General features: G+C 43.8%; 1 protein-coding gene across 1 annotated transcript in view; it reads left to right on the forward strand.

The window, feature by feature from the left end:
* The window catches only part of KIF20B (kinesin family member 20B), a 401,219-nt gene that overhangs the window by 289,794 nt on the left and 87,128 nt on the right, over window positions 1-24,297 (forward strand). The window contains exon 25 of the mRNA XM_029610715.1: window positions 15,742-15,802. Coding sequence (XP_029466575.1) covers window positions 15,742-15,802 — 61 coding nt within the window. The remainder of the gene's footprint in view (window positions 1-15,741; window positions 15,803-24,297) is intronic.

The following is a 24,297-nucleotide window of genomic DNA, read 5'->3' on the forward strand; positions in this document are numbered from 1 at the left end:
TCTTGGTGCCAAGGCATCGAGGGCACAGAGATAGGCACAGATGTTCTTTGAGCCAATGCTTGACTTCAGGTGCTCACCGGTACTGCGTTGGTCTTGATGCATCAGAGTCAGTGTCTGCTGGCTCATTGCTAATTTCTAACTTTTCAGGGGAGTTGAGACATTAAAGTTCCTTGGGGTCCAGGCTCCAACAGTCAGTTGCACTGGTCCATAACCCATAGGCTAATGACAGAATCCTTCACCTGCTGAGTGCATTGAGTCGTATTCACTGTATTCCTGGGGGTACCTTTACAATTCTGCGGTTGTCGCTGCAGAGATGTTCATAGGTCTCTTTTCTGACTCTTCTCCTTCACAGGATTTATATGGGAAATGGCTAAGGTCATTCCATTTACATGGAAATAAGATGCTGGACAGCAGTCATTATCTTTATGCGGACAACATCCAATTGATTTTATCAGTAAAGATAGACTAGACAAAACTTTTAAGCTAGCAGCCATGTATCTAAACATAATCAAACAGCTTTTAACACAGATGAAATTAATATTTCCTAGCGTGTAGCAGATGGACTCAGGACCAATGGGTATAGTGTGCTCCTGATAGCAGTTGGAGACAGTCAGATTTCAATCTGACGTCAGCAATACATATACCCCTGCAGGAAGCTCTGCTCTTCAGTATTTCTCCATCTCCATAGCCGTTTGGGACTCTACACACGCTTGCACAGCGTTAGAAAATTCAAACGCAAAAGAAGAAAGAAAACCAAAATCTTAACTCTACAAGACTAGCCCCGCTCTCCTGTGGTGATACCTAAGGGTCCCTCCCCCAGTCGAGAATTCCTGACGTGATTTCCGAGATCCCTCAGAGGTAAACCTCTGTCCGGCAGCCGGTTCCCGGCGTGGATTTAGCCCCCAGGAAGGAGCGGCTGAGAGGCAGCGGGTGCAAGACCGAGCGCGACAGTGAAGGTATTTCCCTCTTTCCTCCCCCCCCCCCCCCCCCCCCCCGCAGACGGAGACCGCCCAGCACGAGACCGGGAAGCGCTGAGACAAGGTAAGGTAGAAAACTTTGTCTCCGAGGCTCGGATAGCCGCACAGATCGCCCGTCAGTGTCTGTCCCATCAGGTTGAACAGCCCCTTCCATGGTAGACCCGATCCGGCTCGAGGGTTCTCCCACGTGGAGACTCTCCGGAGGGGTCGCCATCTTAATTGCGTGGTCGCCGGCGCCATTTCCCCCCTTGATCGCCATATTGTTCGCCTAACTGAGCTGTGCGCACAGTGGCGAGCCGGGCGCATAACATAGTTGTGCACACAGCGGGCATGCGCATAGGTGCCGGGCGCATCGCCGTAAGCGAACAGACCGGCCTGCAGGCACATCTTCGCTGTCTGCACGCACACTCTTGGCACACCCGGAGCGCATATCTAAGCCTCCCGGCACGTGCATATAAATGCACAGACCGGGTTTGAACGCCCTTTCGCACACAAACCATGGTACCACCGGCCAAGAAAGCCAAAGCACAAGCCCTCTGCCCAGCCTGCCACATAAGAGCTGGGCAGCATGAAGAGGCTACTGCCCTGTGCCTACAGTGCAAGACGGCTCTGGAAGAACCAGCCAGAACAGGAATCCGGATCCACTGTTCATACCCCAGACCCCTCTATCCCCAGCTCGGCTCTCCAGATGTGGCCTTCTGGGAACGCTGCTTGGTTCAATATAGACCCAGGAAACTTTTCCTGGGTGGAATTATTTTAAGGGTCTGCAAACCTTCGTCCAGGCGCAATTGGCGCCACCGATGCTACAGCCTCCACTAGAGGACCCTAACCTCCCAGGCCCTTCTCGGCCTCCCAGAGGCGTGCCTCCTCTGGATAAAAGCCTAACCATAGGCGACACGGACACCTCGGAGGAAGACCAAGACTCCCTGGAGGAAGGGGAAATCCCTCCAGGAACGGAACCATACCGAACCATGATGCGTTTCTTCTCCAAAGACTAACTTCCAGACCTCGTGTCTGGGAGTCTGAGGGAGCTGGCCATCCCAGAAACAAGCGCCTCAGCAGAGCCAAAGATGAACCCTCTTCTGGTCGGGCTCCGCCAGGCCTCACGCTATTTCCCTTTGCTGCAAGCCGTACAACAACTGATCGACCTGGAATGGAATGCCCCGGAGGCCAGTTTCAAGGGAGGATGGGCCTTAAGCCCTATACCCACTGGAACCCTCAGCCAAAGATCTCCTGGGGTTCCCCAAAGTGGACCCCATGGTCTGCGCAGTCACAAAGCGCACCACCATTCCAGTCGAAGGAGGAATGGCACTCAAGGATGCCCAAGACAGACATGAGGAGTCCATCCTTAAACAGTCATTTGAGGCAGCAGCTATGTCACTGCAGATCGCTGCCTGCTGTGCCATGGTGACACGTGCATGCTTGTCACAGGCCAGGAACACAACCACGCCCGTCGAAACGTTACAACCAGCAATAACCTTCCTCACGGATGCGACGTCCGATCTGGTGCACACTTCAGCCAGGGGAATCTCATCCATTGTGGCAGCCAGAAGGCAACTCTGGCTCCGAAGCTGGTCAGCCGACGCAATGTGAAAGACTAAACTCACGAGAATGCCGTTTAAAGGAACCCTCCTGTTCAGCAGCAAACTGGAGAAGTTAGCTGACAAATGGGGTGAATCTCCAGTACCTCGGTTACTGGAGGACAAGATCAAGAGAAGCCAACGCCCTTCTCCCCAGACATCCAGGGGCAGAGGATCACAGCGTTTCAGACTGTATAAGAATACATACCCAGCACCTCGCCCCACAGGCAGGGGCCAGTCCTTTTGGAACAAACACAAGAAGAGGGGAGCCAGCTCAGGTCCAGGCCCCAGCCGCACCCCACAATGAGAATCAACAGACCTATCCACAGGAAAAAGCCATAGGGGGCAGGCTTGCCCGATTCTACCAAAAATGGGTCGAGATAACGTCGGACAAGTGGGTCTTAACCATCATTCGAGAGGGATACTTTCTGGACTCCCACAACATCCCTCCAGACAAATTTGTGAAATCTCTCTGCCATTCCCCCAGGACGGCAGTGGAAACCACACTAACCAAATTGCTCGCCTTAAAGGCCATAACACCGGTGCCCATGCACCAGCGAAATACTGGTCACTATTCAATCTATTTTATCATCCCCAAGAAAGAGGGGAATGTACCAGCCCATACTGGACCTCAAGTAGGTCATCCGCTACCTGAGGGTACCATACTTCTGCATGGAAACCCTACGCTCGGTCATAAGGGCGGTACAGCCGGGAGAATTTATGACTTCCCTGGACCTATCAGAAGCCTATCTGCACATCCCGGTCCATCACGAACATCAGCCCTTCCTACGCTTCGCGATCCTGGACCATCACTACCAGTTCCGAGCGCTACCCTTCAGGCTAGCTACAGCAGGGGTGGCGCAGGCGAAGAAGATCCCAGATTTAAAGGCCATATTTGTGGCAGCCTGGAGCCAGAGTTTAAAAAATTGGCAGACAAATTGGATGATGTCTCGGACATGGAAAGACGCCTGCTTAACGCAGAGCAGCGCATATCCGACACGCAAGATGGCCTCACCAGCACCAAATCAGAGGTGCAGGAGCTGCAGGACCTGGTGCCCGGATACGAGGAACGGATGGAAGATTTAGAGAACTGCTCCAGCCGCAACAATCTGAGGCTGGTAGGCATCCCAGAGACAGAGGATCAAAAACTTGTGCCGTTTTTGGAAACCTGGCTAACCCAGGAACTGAAATTAGACAGTAAGGGGTAAAAATAGTGCGTCAAACACGCAGGCTAACAGTGCACTCCGGCGGAGCGCACTTTACAGTATCGGCCCGATTGTGATGTTGGGCAAGTCACTTTACCCTCCGTTTAATTATGACCCCAGTATGGAAGTTATAGGTATGCTTTAAGGACTAATTAAGGGCATCGCAGAGAAAAGCATGCAGTGCACACAGTAAGGGGTAAAAATAGCACGTTGAAAACGCACGGCCAACCACAGGCTAAGTGTGCTCCGGCGGAGCGCACTTTACTGTATCGGCCCGATTGTGATGTTGGGCAAGTCACTTTACACTCCGTTGCCTCAAGTACAAACTTAGATTGTAAGCCCTATGGGGATAGAGAAATATCTTCAGTGCCTGATTGTAATCTGCTTTAAAGTGCTGAAAAGTGGAGTATACAGTAAGGGGTAATAGTGTGTCGAAAACGCACGGCCAACCTCCCCCCCCCCCTCCCCCCGGAACATGCAAATGCATGTTGATGGGTCTATTAGTCATTCCCGCGTGATACAGAAAGCAAAATGTGCAGCGAAGCCGCACATTTTACTTTCAGAAATTACCAGAAAAGTGTACAGAAAAGCAGAAAAATTTACTTTTCTGTACACCTTCCGACTTAATATCATAGTGATATTAAGTCTGAGGCCCCAAAAATTAAAAAAAAAAAAATTAAAAATCGGCCCGCGGGTTCGAAGATGGACACTCAATTTTGCCGGCGTCCATTTTCCGAGCCCATGGCTGTCAACGGGTTCGAGAACAGACACCGGTAAAATTTTGCGTCGGCTGTCAAACCTGCTGACAGCCGCCGCTTCTTGTCAAAAAGGAGGCGTTAGGGACGCGCTAGTGTTCCTAGCGCCTTTTATCGCGGGCCCTCATTTGCATGCAGGCTGATACTGAATCGCACGCCCAGGGCACTGTCCTGTGCACGCGTCGGGAGAGTGGGCGCTCACCGGCTCTCCTGTGCTTCTTTCTGTATCAGCCTGACTGAGTGGCAGTGCTATTTGAACTCTGGTTTGTAGTTCGCTGCTCTAACCACTAGGCTATTCCTCCACAACGAGGTCCTTCAGTCTTGTATTTAGCAAAAACGTAATGAAAAATGGAGAAATCAGCTCCAGGTGGAGGGTTTAATGAGGATTGACATCCTGCTGTCATTGGCTTTTCAGGGAAGCAACTCTTTCTCCGAGGACAAGCTTGAAAGCAGTCCTCACATATGGAGAATCTCTAGCTACAGGCTGCCCCCTCCCCTCCAAAAAAGGGGGGCAACAACAAAACCGGTGCCAAAAGACACAAGAACAATGTCTTTCATGGCAAGACAACCTTTTTATATTTTATTCTAAAACCTTTTCGGGGGCAGCCTTAGGGAGGAAAGAGTTGGGTTCTACACCACAAACAAGTTCCAAAGGACAAATTGTTCAAAACTGCCGTCATGTTGGCATACCTATCCAAACAGTAATAAGATGTGAATGAGCAGAGAGAATTCCATGTCACAGCCTTGCAGACCTCTTCCATGGGGTCTGATCGCTGATGAGCCACGGACGTTGCCATGGCTCAATAGAATAAGTTTTGACATGGCCCATCAGATTCAACCCCACCAGGAAACATTAAAAGGAAATGTAATTTGCTAGCCAATTAGGATACAATCTGATGATCCCCAGTTTGTGTCAAAAGAAAAAAAATTGGGCTTTAGTCCACTTCAAGTAGAAGGCCAAGGCTTTCTTGCAGTCCAAACTGTACAGTGCTTGTTTACATCAGACATGTGGCCTGGGAAAAAATGTTGGAAGAACAATTGACTAGTTAAGATGGAATCAGACACCACCTTATGTAAGAACCTAGGATAGGTATGCAAGACCACCCTATCATGGAAAAACTTGGTATAAGGTGGATAAGTTACCAGAGCCTGAAGCTCACTGACCTTGTGCATCAAAGTGATCACCAGCAAAATACAACTTTCCAGTCAGGTATTTCAGGTCACAGGACTGCAGTGGCTCAAAGAGAGCTTTCATCAGCTGGGCCAACCACATTGTGGTCCCAAGACACACCAGGAAATCTAATGAGGCTTCAAAAGAAACCAACCCCGACATGAGCAGTACAACTAAAGGTTATATAGAGATGGGATGGGTGATGTGGTATGTGACAGTCACACTAAGATGTATCCTTACAGAGGTGATAGACACCAGATAAATCTAGAAGTAATCAAGCAGTTTTTGTATGGAGTAGGAGAAAGGACATAGGGCTTGTTGCTTACACCACATGGTAAACCTCCTCCACTTCATCATAGGACTTCCTAGGGAAGCTTTTCTTGAAGCCAAAAGAACAGAAGAGACATCCTCCAAGAGGTTGCAGAATCAGCCTTTCAACATACAAGCAGTGAACAATAGGGACTTAAGGTTGGGGTAGTGCAACCTACCTTGATCCTGAAAGATGAAATCTGGGGAAACCCCAAGCTTGATTGCAACTTAGATGGACATCTCCTGTAGGAACAGGAATCAGATTTGGTTCAGCCAAAAGATGGCTATTGAGAATCATGGTTCCCTTGTCTTCCTTGAGCTTCAACAAGACCTTCACTACTTGTAGAATTGGACGATACACATATAGAAGACATCTGCACCCAATCTAGGGCAAAGAATCCATTGCTAGTTTGCCATGCGCCCACTGTCTGGAACAGAAGAATGGGGCCTTCCTATTCCAAGGAGACGCGAACAGACCCACACCATTGGAGTTCTTCAAAGGTGGAATATCTAGTTTGCTACCTTCTGGTTCAGGGATTATTTGTGTGTTTGTAAGGACTGACAATTTGTTTGCTAACATTTTCTCCACACTGGCTGGGTAAGTGGCTCTGAGAATCATCCCTTGAGAGATGGCCCAGCCCTACACAGCTGAAAAGACTTGACAGAAGGTATGAGCCTTTATCTCCCTGCTTGTTAATGTACATTGCTACTTGATTGTCCATCTACAGCCAACCTCAAAACATACCAAGCCCTGAGCGCCAAGAAATTTATCTGATGTAGCTTTTTCTGGACAGACCAAGAGTCCAGGGTGCAGCTTCCATCTACATGAGCTCCCAACCCAGGTTGTATGCATCTGTTGTAAAGACAATTTGCATAGAAGAAATTTGAAAATTTGACCAGATTGGAATTGTTCTGCCATCAAGACAGGTAGTCCTTGAATGGATGAGTGATTCAAATACTGTCCCAGAGATCCTGCATGGCCTGTAGCCACTGAGACTTCAAGGTCAATACCATGGGGGTTACATGCATTTTTATGCCATGAGGCCCAATAGCATCAACATGTCACGTTGATGTCTGACTCATCTGGATTTCGTTAGCTATAGCCAAAGTGGTGGCCCTTTGTTGTGGAAGGAAGGCTTTCTCTTGAGTCATGTCTAGCAGAGTTCCAATAAATGCAAACTGAGGTGAAAGGCTGAGGTGAGACTTGGGGTTGTTAATGATAAACCTGGGTGTTCATATGCATAGATTCCTCTGTTCTAGCCTCAGATGTGCTCTTAACCTGCCATTGTCCATATAAGGAAACGTGTATCGCCACCACGGCTAGACATTTTGTAAAGACACGAAGAGACAGACGCTAGCCCAAATAGAACATGATACTGGAGTTGGCAGTTTCCCACTACAAATCAGATATTTCCTGACTGGGGAAAATTTCTACACGAGTGTCCACATCCTTTAGATAGACCAGAGCCAGTCCCCTTTTTGAAGGAAGGGGATTAAGATGCTCAGGGAAACTATCTTGAACTTTCCTCTTGCTGAATTTGTTCAAGGCTCTAAGGTCTAGAATGGGACAGGTCCCCCTGTTTATTTTGGAATTAAGAAATACTTGAAGTAAAATCCCCACCCTTTCGGCCCTGGTGGAACAGGCACGACCACTTTGGCCTTAAAGAGAAGAGCGCCATTTAAAGAACTTCCTGATGTGGCAACTGAACCCAACAAGGGTACAAAGGCCAATCTGGATGGCGTGCCGATTTGCACCCTGTTTTGATACTGAGGACCCACATATCCGAGATAATGGGCTACTAACTTTAAATAAAACCACAGCCTGTCCCAGACTTAGAAGGTCCTCTGGCATCAGTACTGCACTGTTAGCCCGCGTTTGGCCGTGCGTTTTCGACACACTATTTTTACCCCTTACTGTCTAAGTTCAGTTCCTGGGTTAGCCAGGTTTCCAAAAACGGTACAAGTTTTCGATCCTCTGTCTCTGGGATGCCTACTAGCCTCAGATTGTTGCGGCTGGAGCAGTTCTCTAAATCTTCCATCCGTTCCTCGTATCTGGGCACCAGGCCCTGCAGCTCCTACACCTCTGATTTGGTGCTGGTGAGGCCATCTTGCGTGTCGGATATGCGCTGCTCTGCATCAAGCAGGCGTCTTTCCATGCCCATTAGCGAGGCTGAGACATCATCCAATTTGCCTGCCAATTTTTTTAACTCTGGCTCCAGGCTGCCACAAATATGGCCTTTTAAATCTGGGATCTTCTTCGCCTGCACTGCTCCTGCCGGCCATTTTAGGTGAGCTCTGTTTCAGCTTTTCCTTGTCTTTCACCTGCCGCGCCAACATTCTGCACCTCAGAGTTGGATATCTCTGGTCAAGGAGTACTCCCAGATGACGAGATGGCATTTGGCAGGCAGTTACGGCGGTGGACATGTGCGGGCTGTGGGCTCGGGCCTAGGAGAGCAGCGGATCACATCCCTCTGCGTTCACGTCACGTGATCTCCACTTTAACCCAGTTAAAAAGCCACTTGAGCAATGGTGCAACCCATCCATAACTTAGTACTCCTACAAACCAATCCCTAGAGATCCCCCTCAATGTGTGCAGGAATTTCTTATATTTAGTTAGCATCCTGTTAAGTGAAAATATTAGCTCATTGATAACAAATGCTATATTGGGTCACTCCAAGGGTACATAAAGCCCAGTATCCTGTTTCCAACAGTGGCCAATCCAAGTCACAAGTACCTGGCAAGTACCCAAACATTAGATCACAAGCTACTATTGCTTATTAATTACCATAATAGCAGTTTATGGATTTAATCTGTAGGAACTTATCCAAACCTATTTTAAACCCAGTAAAACTAAGTGCTGAAATCACATCCTCTGGCAATGAATTCCAGAGTTTAACTATGCACTGAGTGAGAGAGAATTTTCTTCGATTTGTTTTGGATGAGTTACTTGTTAACTTCATGGAGTGCCCCCTGGTCCTTCTATTATCTGAGAGATTAGTAACTGATTTACATTAACTTATTCAAGTCCTTTCAAGATTTTGTAGACTTCTATCATATCCCCCCTAAGTTGTCACTTCTCCAAACTGAACAGCCCAGATTTCTTTAGCCTTTCCTCATAGGGCAGCTGTTCCATGCCCCATATTATTTTGGTCACCCTTCTCTACACTTTCTCCAGTGCAGCTATATCCTTTTTGAGATGTGGTGACCAGAACTGCACACAGTATTCAAAAGTGCAGTCTCACCATGTGTGTGCTGCATTCTACTTTTCTCTGTGATGCCCTTAATTAGTCCTTAAAACATACCTAAAACTTACATACTAGAGGTCATAATTAAAGTTGCTTCTTTCTCTATTTAGATTAACTTTCTTTCTAAATCTGCACATATTCCAACTTTTATAATCTGGGTATTCATACACAGACATTAGGGAAAAGCATAGGACTGCACCTACAGCCAAGCCCAAAAGAAAAGCACTTTCAATTAGCACTGTCTGAAATATCAGGAAGACCGCAAACCATGTAAAAATGCTGCTTGCAAGTAATATGTTATGGGTCAGACAGTTGCTTGGTTTTGATTGTAAATATTACTATCTAACATAAGGCATGGTAGTAACCTGCACAGAGCAGCAGTTACTAACACAAGAAACTTGCTGGGCAGACTGGATGGACCATTTGGACTTTTTCTGCCTTCAGTATTATGTTACTATGTTATATGATTTTTGGTCCTGTACAATAGCAGCTTGAAAATGCTACACTTTCCCTATTGGATCTTACAGAGCTGAGACACGCAAGAGACCTAGTAGAAATGCTTCCCCTTCTAACTAGTGTTCTCTGAGGACAGCAGAAAGTTTCTACAATTTTGACAACCTCACTGGGCATGCCCAAGGCATGCTATTATGCCACACATCCATTTATTTGCTTTTATACTCTGCTTTTCAGCACTTTAAAGCAGATTACAATCGGGCACTGAAGGTATTTCTCTATCCCCATAGGGCTTACAATCTAAGTTTGCACTTGAGGCAATGGAGGGTAAAGTGACTTGCCCAACATCACAATCGGGTCGATATAGTAAAGTGCATTCCGTCGCTGCAGGGCCTGCAGAGGATCGAAAACTTGTGCCGTTTTTGGAAACCTGGCTAGCCCAGGAACTGAACTTAGACAGTAAATATGGCGGCCTGCAAATTGAACGCTCGCATCAGGTGGGCCCGCGTTGGGAGAATTTGAATCGGCCCCGAGTAGTTATCCTTAGGCTGCTTAATTTTGCCCAAAATGTGGAATTGCAACAGGCTTTAAGAGCTGGGCAGAGTCTAAAGTTTGAAGGAAAGAAAATCTTAGTGTTCCAAGATTATTCTGCAAAAGTATCTGCACTACGCAGGTAGTTCTCTCCCCTCTGCTCTCAGATGTACCAAATGGGCCTTAAACCCACGCTCCTATACCCTGCCAAGCTTAAGATCACCTACAAAGAAGAAACCAAATGGCTCAACACCATACAGGAAGCAAAAAAAATTCCTAACAGCACAAATCAACGCAAACCTAAATCTGAGGATGTAACCAGGACAAATTATCAATACTGTTTCTAAAGGACTATATGTAGAGGACCCGGCTGTCATCCTAAACTTTACTGTAAGGTTTTTGGGTTGATAAGTGGTTAGTTATTGTTCATTTGTTATAGGGGGTCACTGGGGGAAGTCTTTCAGATAGGGCACAGATGGGATGATTACACACGGGCGGTGGAGTAGTGGCCTGCTGACGTCACTAGTGGTCTCACCCACTTTAGTGGATGATGGGTAGACAGGATGGGGGGGGGGGGGGAGTGGTTGGGGAGCAGATGGCTAATGACCTTACTGTTTGTAAGAATGATGGATATTCACACGTAGCACGAGAAGCTTAGCTTTCGGGGCATTGTGAAGGGGGGTGGGTCTTGGCTGGGCAGTCCCTCCCACACTGGTGATTGACGACAGTTTGATTATGTATTGGGGAACCTGGGCCTTAATGCTGTAATGGTACCGGGCAATCTAACTTTTATATCTTGGAATGTGTGTGGAATCATCTCCGCTATTAAACGCTCTAAAATAGTGACTGCCTTAAATAGGCAACATGCAGATATTGCATTCCTGCAGGAAACACATTTGAGTGCAGAGGAGTATCGGATACTAAAGAAAAGGTGGGTGGGCGAAGTCAAGTTTTCCTTGGCTTCCATGCTCTCAGCTGGGGGCCATATCAATCAAGAAAAATGTTCCGCTTGTAATACAATGTGAAATAGTGGACCCTTCCGGCCGTTATCTGATTCTGTTTGCAGAATTATACAGTAAGCCTCTAAATCTCTGCAATATATATGCCCCAAATTCCTGTAACCATGATTTTTTTACATCTCTATATTCTCAGCTATGTCCACATATGACTGATGCCATGATAGTGGGGGGAGATTTTAATTGGGTAAGGGATCCGACTATGGACAGATTGCTTGCCTCGACCGTGGATCAGGCACACTCCCGTAAGGACATTGGGTATTTGGAGCAGGGGCTGCAATTAGTGGCTGTATGGAGATTGCTCCATCCTGAAGAGAGAGACTTTACGCACCTCTCCTGCGCGCATGCATCTCACTCTTGGATTGATTACTTCTTGGTGTCCCGTCATCTCTTCTCACAGGTTCTGGGGGCCGCAATTTATACCCTTTCCATATCTGACCATGTGCCTATAGGGCTTCAATTCTTGGATTTCTCGGGGGAGCAGGGCAGGCGACCGTGGAGATTCCTTTATTATCTGGCACAAGATTTGCAATTTCAAAGTTATCTTGAGGATAAATGGCAGATATTTGCCACTAACAATACAGCACACCTCCAAGACACCATACTATTTTGGCAAACTGGTAAGGCAGTGCTTAGGGGGGAAATAATCTCCTTTGCTGCACAAAGAAGGAAAGACATAGACAATTAGTGGAGGTGGAAAAGCAAATGCATAGAGCTAAAAGGCACCTTCTAGGGGCCAACACTAAACTGGCTAGAGAAGATTACATAGCGTTACGGACTCAGCTAAATACGTTAATACATCAGCAAACTAAAAAGTGTTGCATATTACAAATAAAAACTCTATCAATATAGCAACAAGACTGGTAAATATTTGGCGAATTTGATTAGGCCAGCGAGGGGAGCCAGTTACATCCCAGGTTTGCGGTCAGCTGGGGGTGCAGTAGTCCAAACTAACAAGGCGATTGCTGATGTTATGACGTCCTACTATCAGGAACATTACACATGGCAGACCCCGTCTCCCGACTCAATTAGGCACCTCTTTCAGGGTTTAAAGCTCCCTAGTTTCTCTGAGGAGCAAATAACCAGGTATCGGGGGAGGAAATCTGAATGCAAATCAGTCGGGTTAAACCTTTAAAAGCCCTGGGCCCAGATGGGTTTAGTGGGGAGTTCTACAGGATATTGAGTGATCCAATTTCCCAACTGCTCACTCAGGTTTTCTCGGCCCTTCTGGAGAAAAGGACATATCCGGTGGGGGATAATGTAGCCAAAATAGTAGTGCTGCCCAAGACAGGTAAAGACCCTCTGCTTCCGGCTTCATACCGACCCATATCGCTGCTCAATTTCGACCAAAAGCCTTTTGCTAAGATTTGGGCAGACCGTCTAGCGCCTTTTCTGCCAAATTTGATAGGCCCCAGGCAGGTGGGTTTTGTGCGAGGGAGGCATGCCATGGCTAATGTACGTTTGGTGATGTCTGCTATGACATATTTCCGTCAAAAACAGGTACCCTTCTTGGCAATCAGCTTCGATGCCGAAAAGACATTCGATCAAGTAGAATGGGCAATATTTATTTGAAGTCATGCAAATCCTTGGGTTGATGGGCTTATTTGGGGATGCGGTTCAATTATTATATAACAATCCCCAAGCTGTGGTAATGATTAACCAAACCTGCTCTGATCGTTTTCCCATTAAGCGTGGCACTAGACAAGGGTACCTGTTGTCTCCCCTTTTGTTCTTGTTTCTAGAGCCTTTTCTGCGCTCCTTGCAAGCTGATGAGTCCATAGCGGGCATTAATTTGGACACTACCATTTTAAGTATGCGGCTTTCGCTGATGACATCCTGGTTTTTCTCATGTCACCCGCCACTTCCCTATCCATCCTTGTTGGATGCTTTTGCAACCTTTGGAAGGGTCTCGGGCCTAAAACTCAATATTGATAAATCAGAGGCATTAGCTTATCCACCAACATTATCAGCAGACTGGGGCCCGGGCTTCCCATTAAAATGGGCAGCAGGGCAATTTCAATATTTGGGCAATCAGGTGTCTACAGACCCGACCGAATACTATGACCGTAACGTGCACCATTTGCTGAGTTACACCAAAGAGAAATTCCATATGTGGCAGGACCTCCCTCTGTCCTTGGGGGGACAGATGAATCTCTACAAAATGGTCCTATTCCCTAAATGGCTGTATGTACTTCAAACTTTACCCCTTCGGCTTAATTGCAAGGATCTTGGGTCACTGAATTCACTTCTTTTGAAATGTGTGGCAGGGGAAGAAGCCACGGATATCCCTATTCTGCTTAAAGTTACCATGAGAGCAGGGAGGATGGGCCTCCCGGAAATGGAGGAATATAATTTCATTAACCTGCTGCATATTCTTCGGGACTGGATATATAATAAATTGGACTGTGTTCACATAGAGGGGGAAAAACACTGGCACTTCCTTTGAGTTTATGCTATGTTCTTCATGCTGCTGATAAAATGCTCCCGGGGACAATATGTAGGAATGTAATAATAGCCCCTATAAGATGGGCTTGGAAAGGGTTACTAAAGAAGTACAATCACTCACATAACTATATGCAACTGTTACCACTATATGGCAATCTGGACTTTCCTCCAGGGGAGTCAATCAGAGGATTTTCGGAAGTGGTTTGACAGGGGTATCGTACACTTGCAACAAGTACTGACTGAAGATGGAGGCGTGCGATCCTTTGCCTCGTTACAATCTGAATATGGTCTGACCAATTCTAATTACTTCTCTTACCTGCAAATGAAGCACTATGTGATCACTATACCCACCAAGGATCTTGATTTAAAAATACTGGACCTGTTGGAAGCCCTCTTCAGCCCGGACTGGAATAAATGTTCAGTGTCTACCCTACGGAAAAGACTTTGAACTCTTTCCACTCCTCCAAACCACTCCACCATCATGGACCTCTGGAGGCAGGTTGGAGGAATTCAGGCACAGGATGAAATGATCCGTAGATGCTTCAGCTCCCTAAAGGATCTGACTGGGAACATGGCATTACGAGAACTTCATCAGAAATTTTTGCGGAGAGCGTATGTGCCACAATGGCAGGCTTTCAGGGCTGGCTTAGCCCAATCCCAGTTGTGTCCGAGATGCTAGAAGGAACGAGGCACCTTGATTCATGCCTTTTGGTCCTGTTCCGTAGTCCAAAACTTTTGGGCCAAGGTCCTGAGGTATCTCTCTACTCTTTTGCAATAACGCATTCCATTGGATTTGGGGTCTATCCTCTTTGAATATATGCCACCTACTGGTCTTAGATCTAGAGGAGCAATTCTATTGTTTCGCAAAGCCTGCTTACTGGGAAAAAAACTATACTATTGATGTGGAAGGAAGCCGCCGGTCCTTCCTACTGGACCTGGCACAATTTATTTCGCACCCTAGCAGGTAATGAACTATAAAGCATCATTTCACTCTTTTAAGAAACAGCAGACTTTCAAGGCAACATGGTCCAGTTATCTCAACTCCCTATCTCCTAAAGCCAGGAGTTTAACTTTGAACAATGTTTCCTGATTAATTCCCATCTTGGCGCTACTTGTCTTCTCTACTTGTCAACTCATTGACTTGCTTACATAGTTGCTACATGTGCCATCTACATGACTGTTTATTCAGCTTCTCTGTGGGGAGGGGGGTGGGTGGGCACAGATTGCACTTACTCAATGTTTCATAAAGGTTCACTTTGCATGTTGATCTGAAGGGGTGGGGTGTGACAGGACAAACAGCCCGTCTCCTGAGTCGTAGTTGTAATCCTTTGTTCTATTTATATGGTTCAGTTGTATGTTGAGTGTTTATCTATATTATATTGTATGCTGACCATAATAATAAAAAGCAGATTAACCATAATTAGGTTAAGGTGATTTTTTTCCTTAGGATTGCATTTAAGTTCTGATCTCTGAGAGGGAGATTGGGGGAGAGTGGGTTGTTGTAGAAATTTCTGAGGAATATTAAATATATAGGACCGGATTTTCAAAGCTCTACTCGCGTACAAACAGTCTAACTTCTGTTAGCCAGAGTGACTCACTGCTTTCTTGATTAACAAATGTTGGTACCTAATCAAACCTTACACTACCTTAACACCTTTCCAAGATGAGTAACTGAACTTTTCAACCTTTTTACTTAGGTATACTCTGCTCCTAGCTAATTTCTAGTTCTGGCTACTTTTTTTTTCCCTTAAATATACAAACACGAACTACTGCTCATTAGCTGCCTTACTGACTGAGTATTTAAAAATACAAACAGATAAACTTCTGTTTATCTGCTTTACTGACCATTAAAACCACAAACATACTATATAATAATCCTCAATAGTTAACTTCGCCCCAATACTTTAAAAAAATAAATAAATTTTCCAAGCAAAAACTTAGATTCCTTTCAGCCACCAGCAAGGTGATCCTTTCCTCTGTGCTCCCACTGGATTGTCATCTTTATATTGCTATTTGTTATCCTATTGTAAATTACTCTTTACTAAATCTCTTAGGAACAGTTGGATAATAAGAAGTTAGAAGAAGCTGCAAGACTTTACCAGAACACATCTAAAGGTAATAATCACTTTCTTCTCCAGAGCAATACACAAATTACTTTATTGCATTTTGGGTTTTTTTTCAAACAATATCAGAGTGATGCAATATTGGCATGCGTATAACGAGCGCTCATGATTGAGCACCCACTCTCCTATTGCGCTCCAACCCACCTCAACTGGGTGTGTGATTTTAATATTTAAATGGACTGCCACGGTAAAAAGGAGGCGCTAGAGGAAATTTGTGCATCCCTAGTGCCTCCTTGGCCTCGGGCATCCAGGAGAGCTTTTAGTGCAGGTTAGAAAAACAGATGCTCAGTTTTACGAGTGTACATTTTCCTAACCTGTGCACAGCCATAGGTTAGGAAAATGGACATTTGTTAAAGGAGCATCCGTTTTCCAACCTGACTGTTGGTGAAATTTTTTTCACTTAATAAGTTGGAGGAACTGAAAAGAATATCACCACAATATTAAGTCGGAAGAACTACTGAAAAGCAGTATTTTCTGTTAACTTTAGGGGATACTTAAGAATTAATGCCTGCTCCAAGGCAGGTGTTAATTTTTGAGAGTGAAAAAGTGCGCTTTTTTTTTTTTTTGCATAGGTGGGTAATAGCTATTAGCCTCATCAACATGAATTTACATGCTGGTTTGGACAAGTGTTTTGGACATGCTAATCCCCTTATTGCATAAGGGGTTTTGGACATGTGTCCAAAATGTGCATCCAAGCAAGTGTAAAGCAGTGCATTCAACTGAGCGTACTATATTGCAACAACCTGCTTATGTTGAGTGGGTTATGCTTAAATTGGGCAAGGCTGCTAAAGATTAGACAATTTTGTACAGAAATTTTATCTGACTGGATTAACTGTCTGATTTTTGGTGTGAAAAGCTTAAGATCAAACTTGTAAGGAAAAATTTCATATCATGAGACTATCTATTTGTTTGATAAATGCAGGGAAATTCTGATTCTAAGAATTTCACTAGAAAGGTGCTAGGTTCTTGATAAGCTACCTGCACCTTCTCACCCTCCAAAATATGCTCCATTAACTCCTTTAGTAATTTTCAATAAAATTCTAGGCGAAGGTCAGACTTAGTGTTAAGGAAGGTGTGCCTGGAATTAATAACATCCCATCCATTATAGGTTAGTTCCTTTAAAAACTGCAGGGACCTAGGAAGCATAGGTATAATGAAATTGCAGAGTGGGTATTTATTCAGATGATGTTGCTGTTTTGCTGACCTGAGACATTGAACACCTGCTAGTAATTAATCTGATTGTCAGCCTTTTTACTAGGATTCCAAAACAAATCATATGATATAATGTGCGAAGTGTAAAAGCTTTAAAGAAAGTTTCTCTGACAAACAGGAGAGCAGTCATCACATGAGTGACAATATCTGATGGAGCCTGGCACAGAAGAACGGTTGGATTCCATAACTTTGAGCACTTTGAGTATAATGGCATGCTCACGGCTTGCCATAATACTGTGTATCCATGCTGGTCCTGCTAGTCTTTTTTTTTTTTTCTTGTTGAGCCTGAATTCTTGTCTGTGCATTTTCTGAAGTTTTTTTTTTTTTGTGAAGTGGTCAGTGTAATAGTTTTTTTTCCCCTTACACAAGCTTGTCCATCATGGAGTTCTGCAATCTCATCTCTAGTAGTTTCTCTAGGTAATACTTTTTTGGTGTTTTCTTTTGCTGTGTTTCCCTCCAATGCAATGAGATCTTTGGTGCCTGCTGCCATTGACCCATCGCCACCATAGTTCAATTTTACATCCCTTTTATTTTACTCACACACGTCTAGCAGGTTCCATCAGTGTCCTTGATGTGATAAGACCATGTCTATCACAAACCCATATAATAGATGTATCCTCTGCTTGGAGGCATCACACGATGTCCATGGGTGCCTTAATGAAATTTCTGATCTATTAGTTAAAATTTGTAACCTATCATTAAAATCATCCATTGTACCTGAAGACTGGAGGGTGGCCAATGTAACCCCAATATTTTAAAAAGGCTCCAAGGGCAATCTCGGTAACTATAGACCAGTGAGCCTGACTTTAGTGCCGGGAAAAATAGTGGAAATTATTCTCAAGATCAAAATCATAGAGCATATAGAAAGACATGATTTAAATGAACACAGTCAACATGGATTTACCCAAGGGTAGTCTTGCCTAACAAATCTGCTTCATTTTTTTGAAGGGGTTAATAAACATGTCGATAAAGGTGAACTGGTAGATGTAGTGTATTTGGATTTTCAGAAGGCGTTTGACAAAGTTCCTCATGAGAGGCTTCTATGAAAACTAAAAAGTCATGGGATAGGAGGCGATGTCCTTTTGTGGATTACAAACTGGTTAAAAGATAGGAAACAGAGAGTAGGATTAAATGGACAATTTTCTCAGTGGAAGGGTGTGGGCAGTGGAGTGCCTCAGGGATCTGTTTTGGGACCCTTACTTTTCAATATATTTATAAATGATCTGGAAAGAAATACAAGTGAGGTAATTAAATTTGCAGATACAAAATTGTTCAAAATAGTTAAATCACAAGCAGATTGTGATAAATTGCAGGAAGAGCTTGTGAGACTGGAAAATTGGGCATCAAAATGGCAGATGAAATTTAATGTGGACAAGTGCAAGGTAATGCATATACCGGAAAATAACCCATGTTATAGTTACACAATGTTAGGTTCCATATTAGGTGCTACTACCAAAGAAAGAGATCTAGGCATCATAGTGGATAACACATTGAAATCGTCTGTTCAGTGTGCTGAGGCAGTCAAAAAAGCAAACAGAATGTTGGGAATTATTAGAAAGGGAATGGTGAATAGAACGGAAAATGATGCTCCATGGTGAGACCGCACCTTGAATTCTGGTCGCCGCATCTCAAAAAAGATATAATTGCAATGGAGAAGGTACAGAGAAGGGCGTCCAAAATGATAAAGGGAATGGAACAGCTCTCCTATGAGGAAAGGCTAAAGAGGTTAGGGCTGTTAAGCTTGGAGAAGAGACTGCTGAGGTGGGATATGATAGAGGTGTTTAAAATCATGAGAGGTCTAGAACGGGTAGATGTGAATCAGTTTTTTTACTCTTTCAGATAATAGACTAGGGGACACTCCATGAAGTTAGCATGTGGCACATTTAAAATTAATCGGAGAAAGTTCTTTTTCACTCAACGCACAATTAAACTCTGGAATTTGTTGCCAGAAGATGTGGTTAGTGCAGTTAGTATAGCTGTGTTTAAAAAAGGATTGGATAAGTTCTTGGAGGAGAAGTCCATTACCTGCTATTAAGTTGACTTAGGTAACCACCGCTATTACTAGCAACGGTAACATGGAATAGACTTAGTTTTTGGGTACTTGCCAGGTTCTTATGACCTGGATTGGCCACTGTTGGAAACAGGATGCTGGGCTTGATGGACCCTTGGTCTGACTCAGTATGGCATGTTCTTATGTTCTTAACAATTTTGTATCATCTGCAAATTTGATTACCTCACTCGTCGTATTTCTTTCCAGATCATTTATAAATATATTGAAAAGTAAGGGTCCCAATACAGATACCTGAGACACTCCACTACCCACTCTCTTCCACTGAGAAAATTGTCCATTCAATCCTACTCTGTTTCCTGTCTTTTAGCCAGTTTGTAATCCATGAAAGGACATTGCCACCTATACCATGACTTTTTACTTTTCCTAGAAGCCTCTCATGAGGAACTTTATCAAACGTCTTCTGAAAATCCAAGTACACTACATCTACTGGTTCACCTTTATCCACATGTTTATTGACTCCTTCAAAAAAAAGTGAAGCAGATTTGTGAGGCAAGACTTGCCTTGGGTAAAGCCATGCTGACTTTGTTCCATTAAACCATGTCTTTCTATATGTTCTGTGATTGTGATGTTTAGAACACTTTCCATTATTTTTCCTAGCACTGAAGTCAGGCTAACTGGTCTGTAGTTTCCCGGATCACCCCTGGAGCCCTTTTTAAATATTGGGGTTACATTAGCTATCCTCCAGTCTTCAGGTACAATGGATGATTTTAATGATAGGTTACAAATTTTTACTAATAGGTCTGAAATTTCATTTTTTAGTTCCTTCAGAACCCTGGGGTGTATACCATCCGGTCCAGGTGATTTACTACTGTTCAGTTTATCAATCAGGCCTACCACATCTTCTAAGTTCACCGTGATTTGGTTCAGTCCATCGGATCATTACCCATTAAAACCTTCTCCGGAACGGGTATCTCCCCAACATACTCTTTAGTAAACACCAAAGCAAAGAAATCATTTAATCTTTCCGCGATGGTCTTATCTTCTCTAAGTGCCCCTTTAACCCCTCAATCATCTAACGGTCCAACTGACTCCCTCACAGGCTTTCTGCTTTGGATATATTTCAAAAAGTTTTTACTGTGAGTTTTTGCCTCTACGGCCAACTTCTTTTCAAATTCTCTCTTGCCAATACTTATGCATTATCCTATTTGCCAATACTTATGCATTATCCTATTTTCTTCTGTTGGATCCTTCTTCCAGTTTTTGAATATTTTTAAATTGTATCCTTTTACTTCAGAAGCAGTTCAGCAACTGTTTCAGATTTCTTGAGTGGATGATTGGTTTACCACTGTTACTAGACATACCAGTGGAGAGGGGAGTTCCTCCCTTAAAGATCCTCAGAATAGGAAGATTGAGTTCCCTTGAAGCACCTATTGACCTATACATCTCTAGCAGTCCAGATCTCCATTTGTGGTGGCTTTGTGGTTCCGGCGCTTTTATGCTAAATTCAGCAGCTTCCAGAAGGTAAGGCTATAGCTAGAATTAAATCTGTTCTGCCTTTGTAGCTGATGCCTTATATTATGATCTTCAGATTTCTTCATGGTCGTTGACTTCAGCTGTAGTGGACAGAAGCCTTCTCTGGCACCGTAACTGGACTGTGAATTCTTGGTCAGTCTGTCTGGCAAGCTTCCAGTTATAGTGGATCTTTTGTGTTGCAAACATTTGAAGCAACTGGTTAAGAATCTGGGGAATCCTAAGTTGCAGAAGCTCCCCGAGGAAAAGGCTCAATCATTCTATAAGTCTTCCAGAGGTTAAACTTGGTTTCAAGATTCCAGGTGGTACAGGCCGGTCAGACAGTAAGCTTATTCGATACAATGCTCCCAATCTACAAGAGGAAAAGTTCAGGCCTTTAATGGATTTCAAAAGTCTAGCCTGACAACAGCCTCTTCAGGAAACCAATCTGTCATCACAATGAAGCATGGCAGGTTCATTCCCTGGTTGTGCCAGTAGTAGGTTGCTTATAGCGCTATTACTAGGAGTGGTCCTGAATAACATCTTATCAGTGGGTGTTAAATATGATTTGTCAGTTACACCTTGGAGCTTATTGCACCCATACCCAATGTTTTTATCTCTCCCTGTGCTTTGTTGACAAAACAAAGGGCAGTCCTAGAAACTTTGAGGAGGCTCCAGTTGTTACTGGCAGTAGTTCTTATTCTCCTTCCTAAGCATGGACTTAGGCAGTATTGAATTTACTTTGTAGTTGCCTAAAAAGGTGCATTCTTGATCTGAAGGGAGTGAACAGAAGCCTCCGAACTTCCAAGTTAAGGATGGAGACACTTCGTTCTGTACTAATGGTAATGCAGAGGGAAAAGTTTGTCGTTTGTAGACCTGTTGGAGGCTTATTTTTATATTCCCATCAGATGAGAGGATTGAAAGTATCTCTGATTCCGTATGCTGCAGGAACATTTCCACTTCTGAGCACTTCCAATTGGTTTGCAACAGCTCCGCAGAGCTTTACCAAGGTCATAGTAGTGGTGGCAGCATTTTTCAGATGTGTATCATGATTCATTCTTAATTGGTGATTGGTTAATCAAAGATGAGTCCTTTCAGGAAGGAATCTGAAAATATTCCAGTTTTTAGAAGGCTTGGGCTGGGTGGTTTGCAAAAGCAAGCTTCACCCTTCTCAATCTTTGGATTATTTGGGAGCACTGGGGTCACCGAAAGCCGGACGCCATAGAAAAGTACCTGTCGTGCAGTTGATGACCGGTGGTCACAGAGAAGCGAGATACCAGGAATCGACCGCAAAGAAGCAGAAAAACAGAAGTTCTAACTACCGTGCCAAGGGGACCAAATGATGGAATTTGAAAAAAGACTTCTCGCAAGAAAAACAAGAAAAGAGCAGAGCTCCATGAACTGTGAGGCATAAGTGAGCTGGTCAAAGCTTCTAGAGACTTTGACAAATGTTTTCTGTGCAGGGCTCCATCGGATGATAACACCCACATGTGAGGACTAAGCCTGCTGTCCTAGAACATCTGTTACAGGTAAGCAACTGCGCTTTCCCATCCCCTCCTAAAAATCATTCTATTTCATATTGCTGATATTGAAAGATTTTAGATAGGACTTTAGACAGTGCTGGGGAGGAGCCGGCTGTCGTGGTACATGTGGGCACCAACGGCATAGGAAAATGTGGGAGGGAGGTTGTGGAAGCCAAATTTAGGCTCTTAGGTAGAAAGCTTAAATCCAGAACCTCCAGGGTAGCATTCTCTGAAATGCTCCCTGTTCCACGAATAGGTCCCCAGAGGCAGGCAGAGCTCCGGAGTCTCAATGTGTGGATGAGACTATGGTGCAAGGAAGAAGGATTCAGTTTTGTCAGGAACTGGGGAACCTTTTGGGGAAGGGGGAGTCTCTTCCGAAGGGATGGGCTCCACCTTAACCAGGGTGGAACCAGACTGCTGTCGCTAACCTATAAAAAGGAGAGAGAGCAACTTTTAAACTAGAATAAAGGGGAAAGCCAACAGTTGCTCATCAGCACATGGTTCGGAGAGAGGTATCTTCAAAGGATATTAATGATGCATTAGAATTAGGGCATCCTGACAGTGAGGTTCCAGTAATAAGAAAAGTAGTCCAAGTGCCTGTAATTAAAAACTCAGCTGAGCTAAAAAAAAATTCTAACTTATCCCTATCAATTAAAAAGCAGAATGAAAATACAAACAAAAAAACAAACTCTGAAATGTTTGTATGCTAATGCCAGGAGTCTAAGAAGTAAGATGGGAGAATTAGAATGTATAGAAGTGAATGATGACATAGACTTAATCGGCATCTCAGAGACATGGTGGAAGGAGGACAACCAATGGGACAGTGCTATACCGGGATACAAATTATATTGCAATGAGAGAGAGGAGCACCTGGGAGGTGGTGTGGCACATTATGTCCGGGATGGCATAGAGTCCAACAGGATAAACATCCTGCATGAAACTAAATCCACAATCGAATCTTTATAGGTAGAAATCCCTTGTGTGTCAGGGAAGACTATAATGATAGGAGTATACTACTGTCCACTGGTCAAGATGGTGAGACGGACAGTGAAATGCTAAGAGAAATTAGGGAAGCTAACCAAATTGGTAGTGCAGTAATAATGGGAGATTTCAATTACCAAAAATAACTGTCTATTATCCAAGGAACAACAACTTAAGATAACTTCTCAAAAATCACGTATCATATATTTTTTATTATATTGTTGGTGCTATAAACATTTATAATAGTATTTCATCACAATTTAAATGTAAATTTGGGAACTTCATATCACCCATGTTTTAACAAGCATAGACTTGTGTTTTCACCACTATGGGTCCTTTTTAATCATCGGTCCACTAATTCAGTTTTGTAAAAATTTTTTCTTGGAGTTTAAACTTTTTTCTTAAAATGTCAAAGAACAGTACTTCCCTTATTCTTTGAACTGACCAGGTTCCAGAGTCAAGAGTCAGAGTCTATGCTTGTTAAACCATGGGTGTTATGAAGGTCCCAAATTTACATTGAAATTGTGATGAAATACTATTATAAATGTTTATAGCACCAGCAATATAAAGAAAAAATATTTGTGATAATGTGATTTTTGAGAAGATTTCAATTACCCCAATATTGACTGGGCAAATGTATCATCGATACATGCTAGAGATATAAAGTTCCTGGATGGAATAAATGATATTTTTATGGAGCAATTGGTTCAGGAACAGACTAGAGAGGGATTAATTTTAGATCTAATTCTCAGTGGAGCACAGGATTTGGTGAGAGAGGTAACAGTGGTGGGCCCGCTTGGCAATAGTGACCATAATTATTTATTTTATTTATTTATTTATTTAGATTTTCTTATATACCGATAGCCGTTTGCACATCATATCAGTTTACATACAACTGAGAACTTATGGGCATGGCCCTTACAAAGAACAATCGAAAGATGTGTAAAAAAATATATACAAGAGAACATATATGTAAAAAGAACAGGGAGTATATATAGGGGTATCTTAGACAGCTATAATAACATTAATTATATCTTAAAGCGAGGAATTATTATACAGGGTATCATGCTACGAGCAAAACAAGTACACGAAACTATACAACGTATTACCGAGAGACTAGGTTCATCACAACCACTTTCCTACAGCGTTCTTAATGAGTTGCCATGAAAAGGGGTAAAAAGCCAGAGATGGGGAGCTGTAAACATAATGGATTCATATGAGTGGGTCTGGGAGAACATATACATAAGATTC

The sequence above is a fragment of the Rhinatrema bivittatum genome, chromosome 7, assembly GCF_901001135.1.
Source record: "Rhinatrema bivittatum chromosome 7, aRhiBiv1.1, whole genome shotgun sequence".
Taxonomy (NCBI): domain Eukaryota; kingdom Metazoa; phylum Chordata; class Amphibia; order Gymnophiona; family Rhinatrematidae; genus Rhinatrema; species Rhinatrema bivittatum.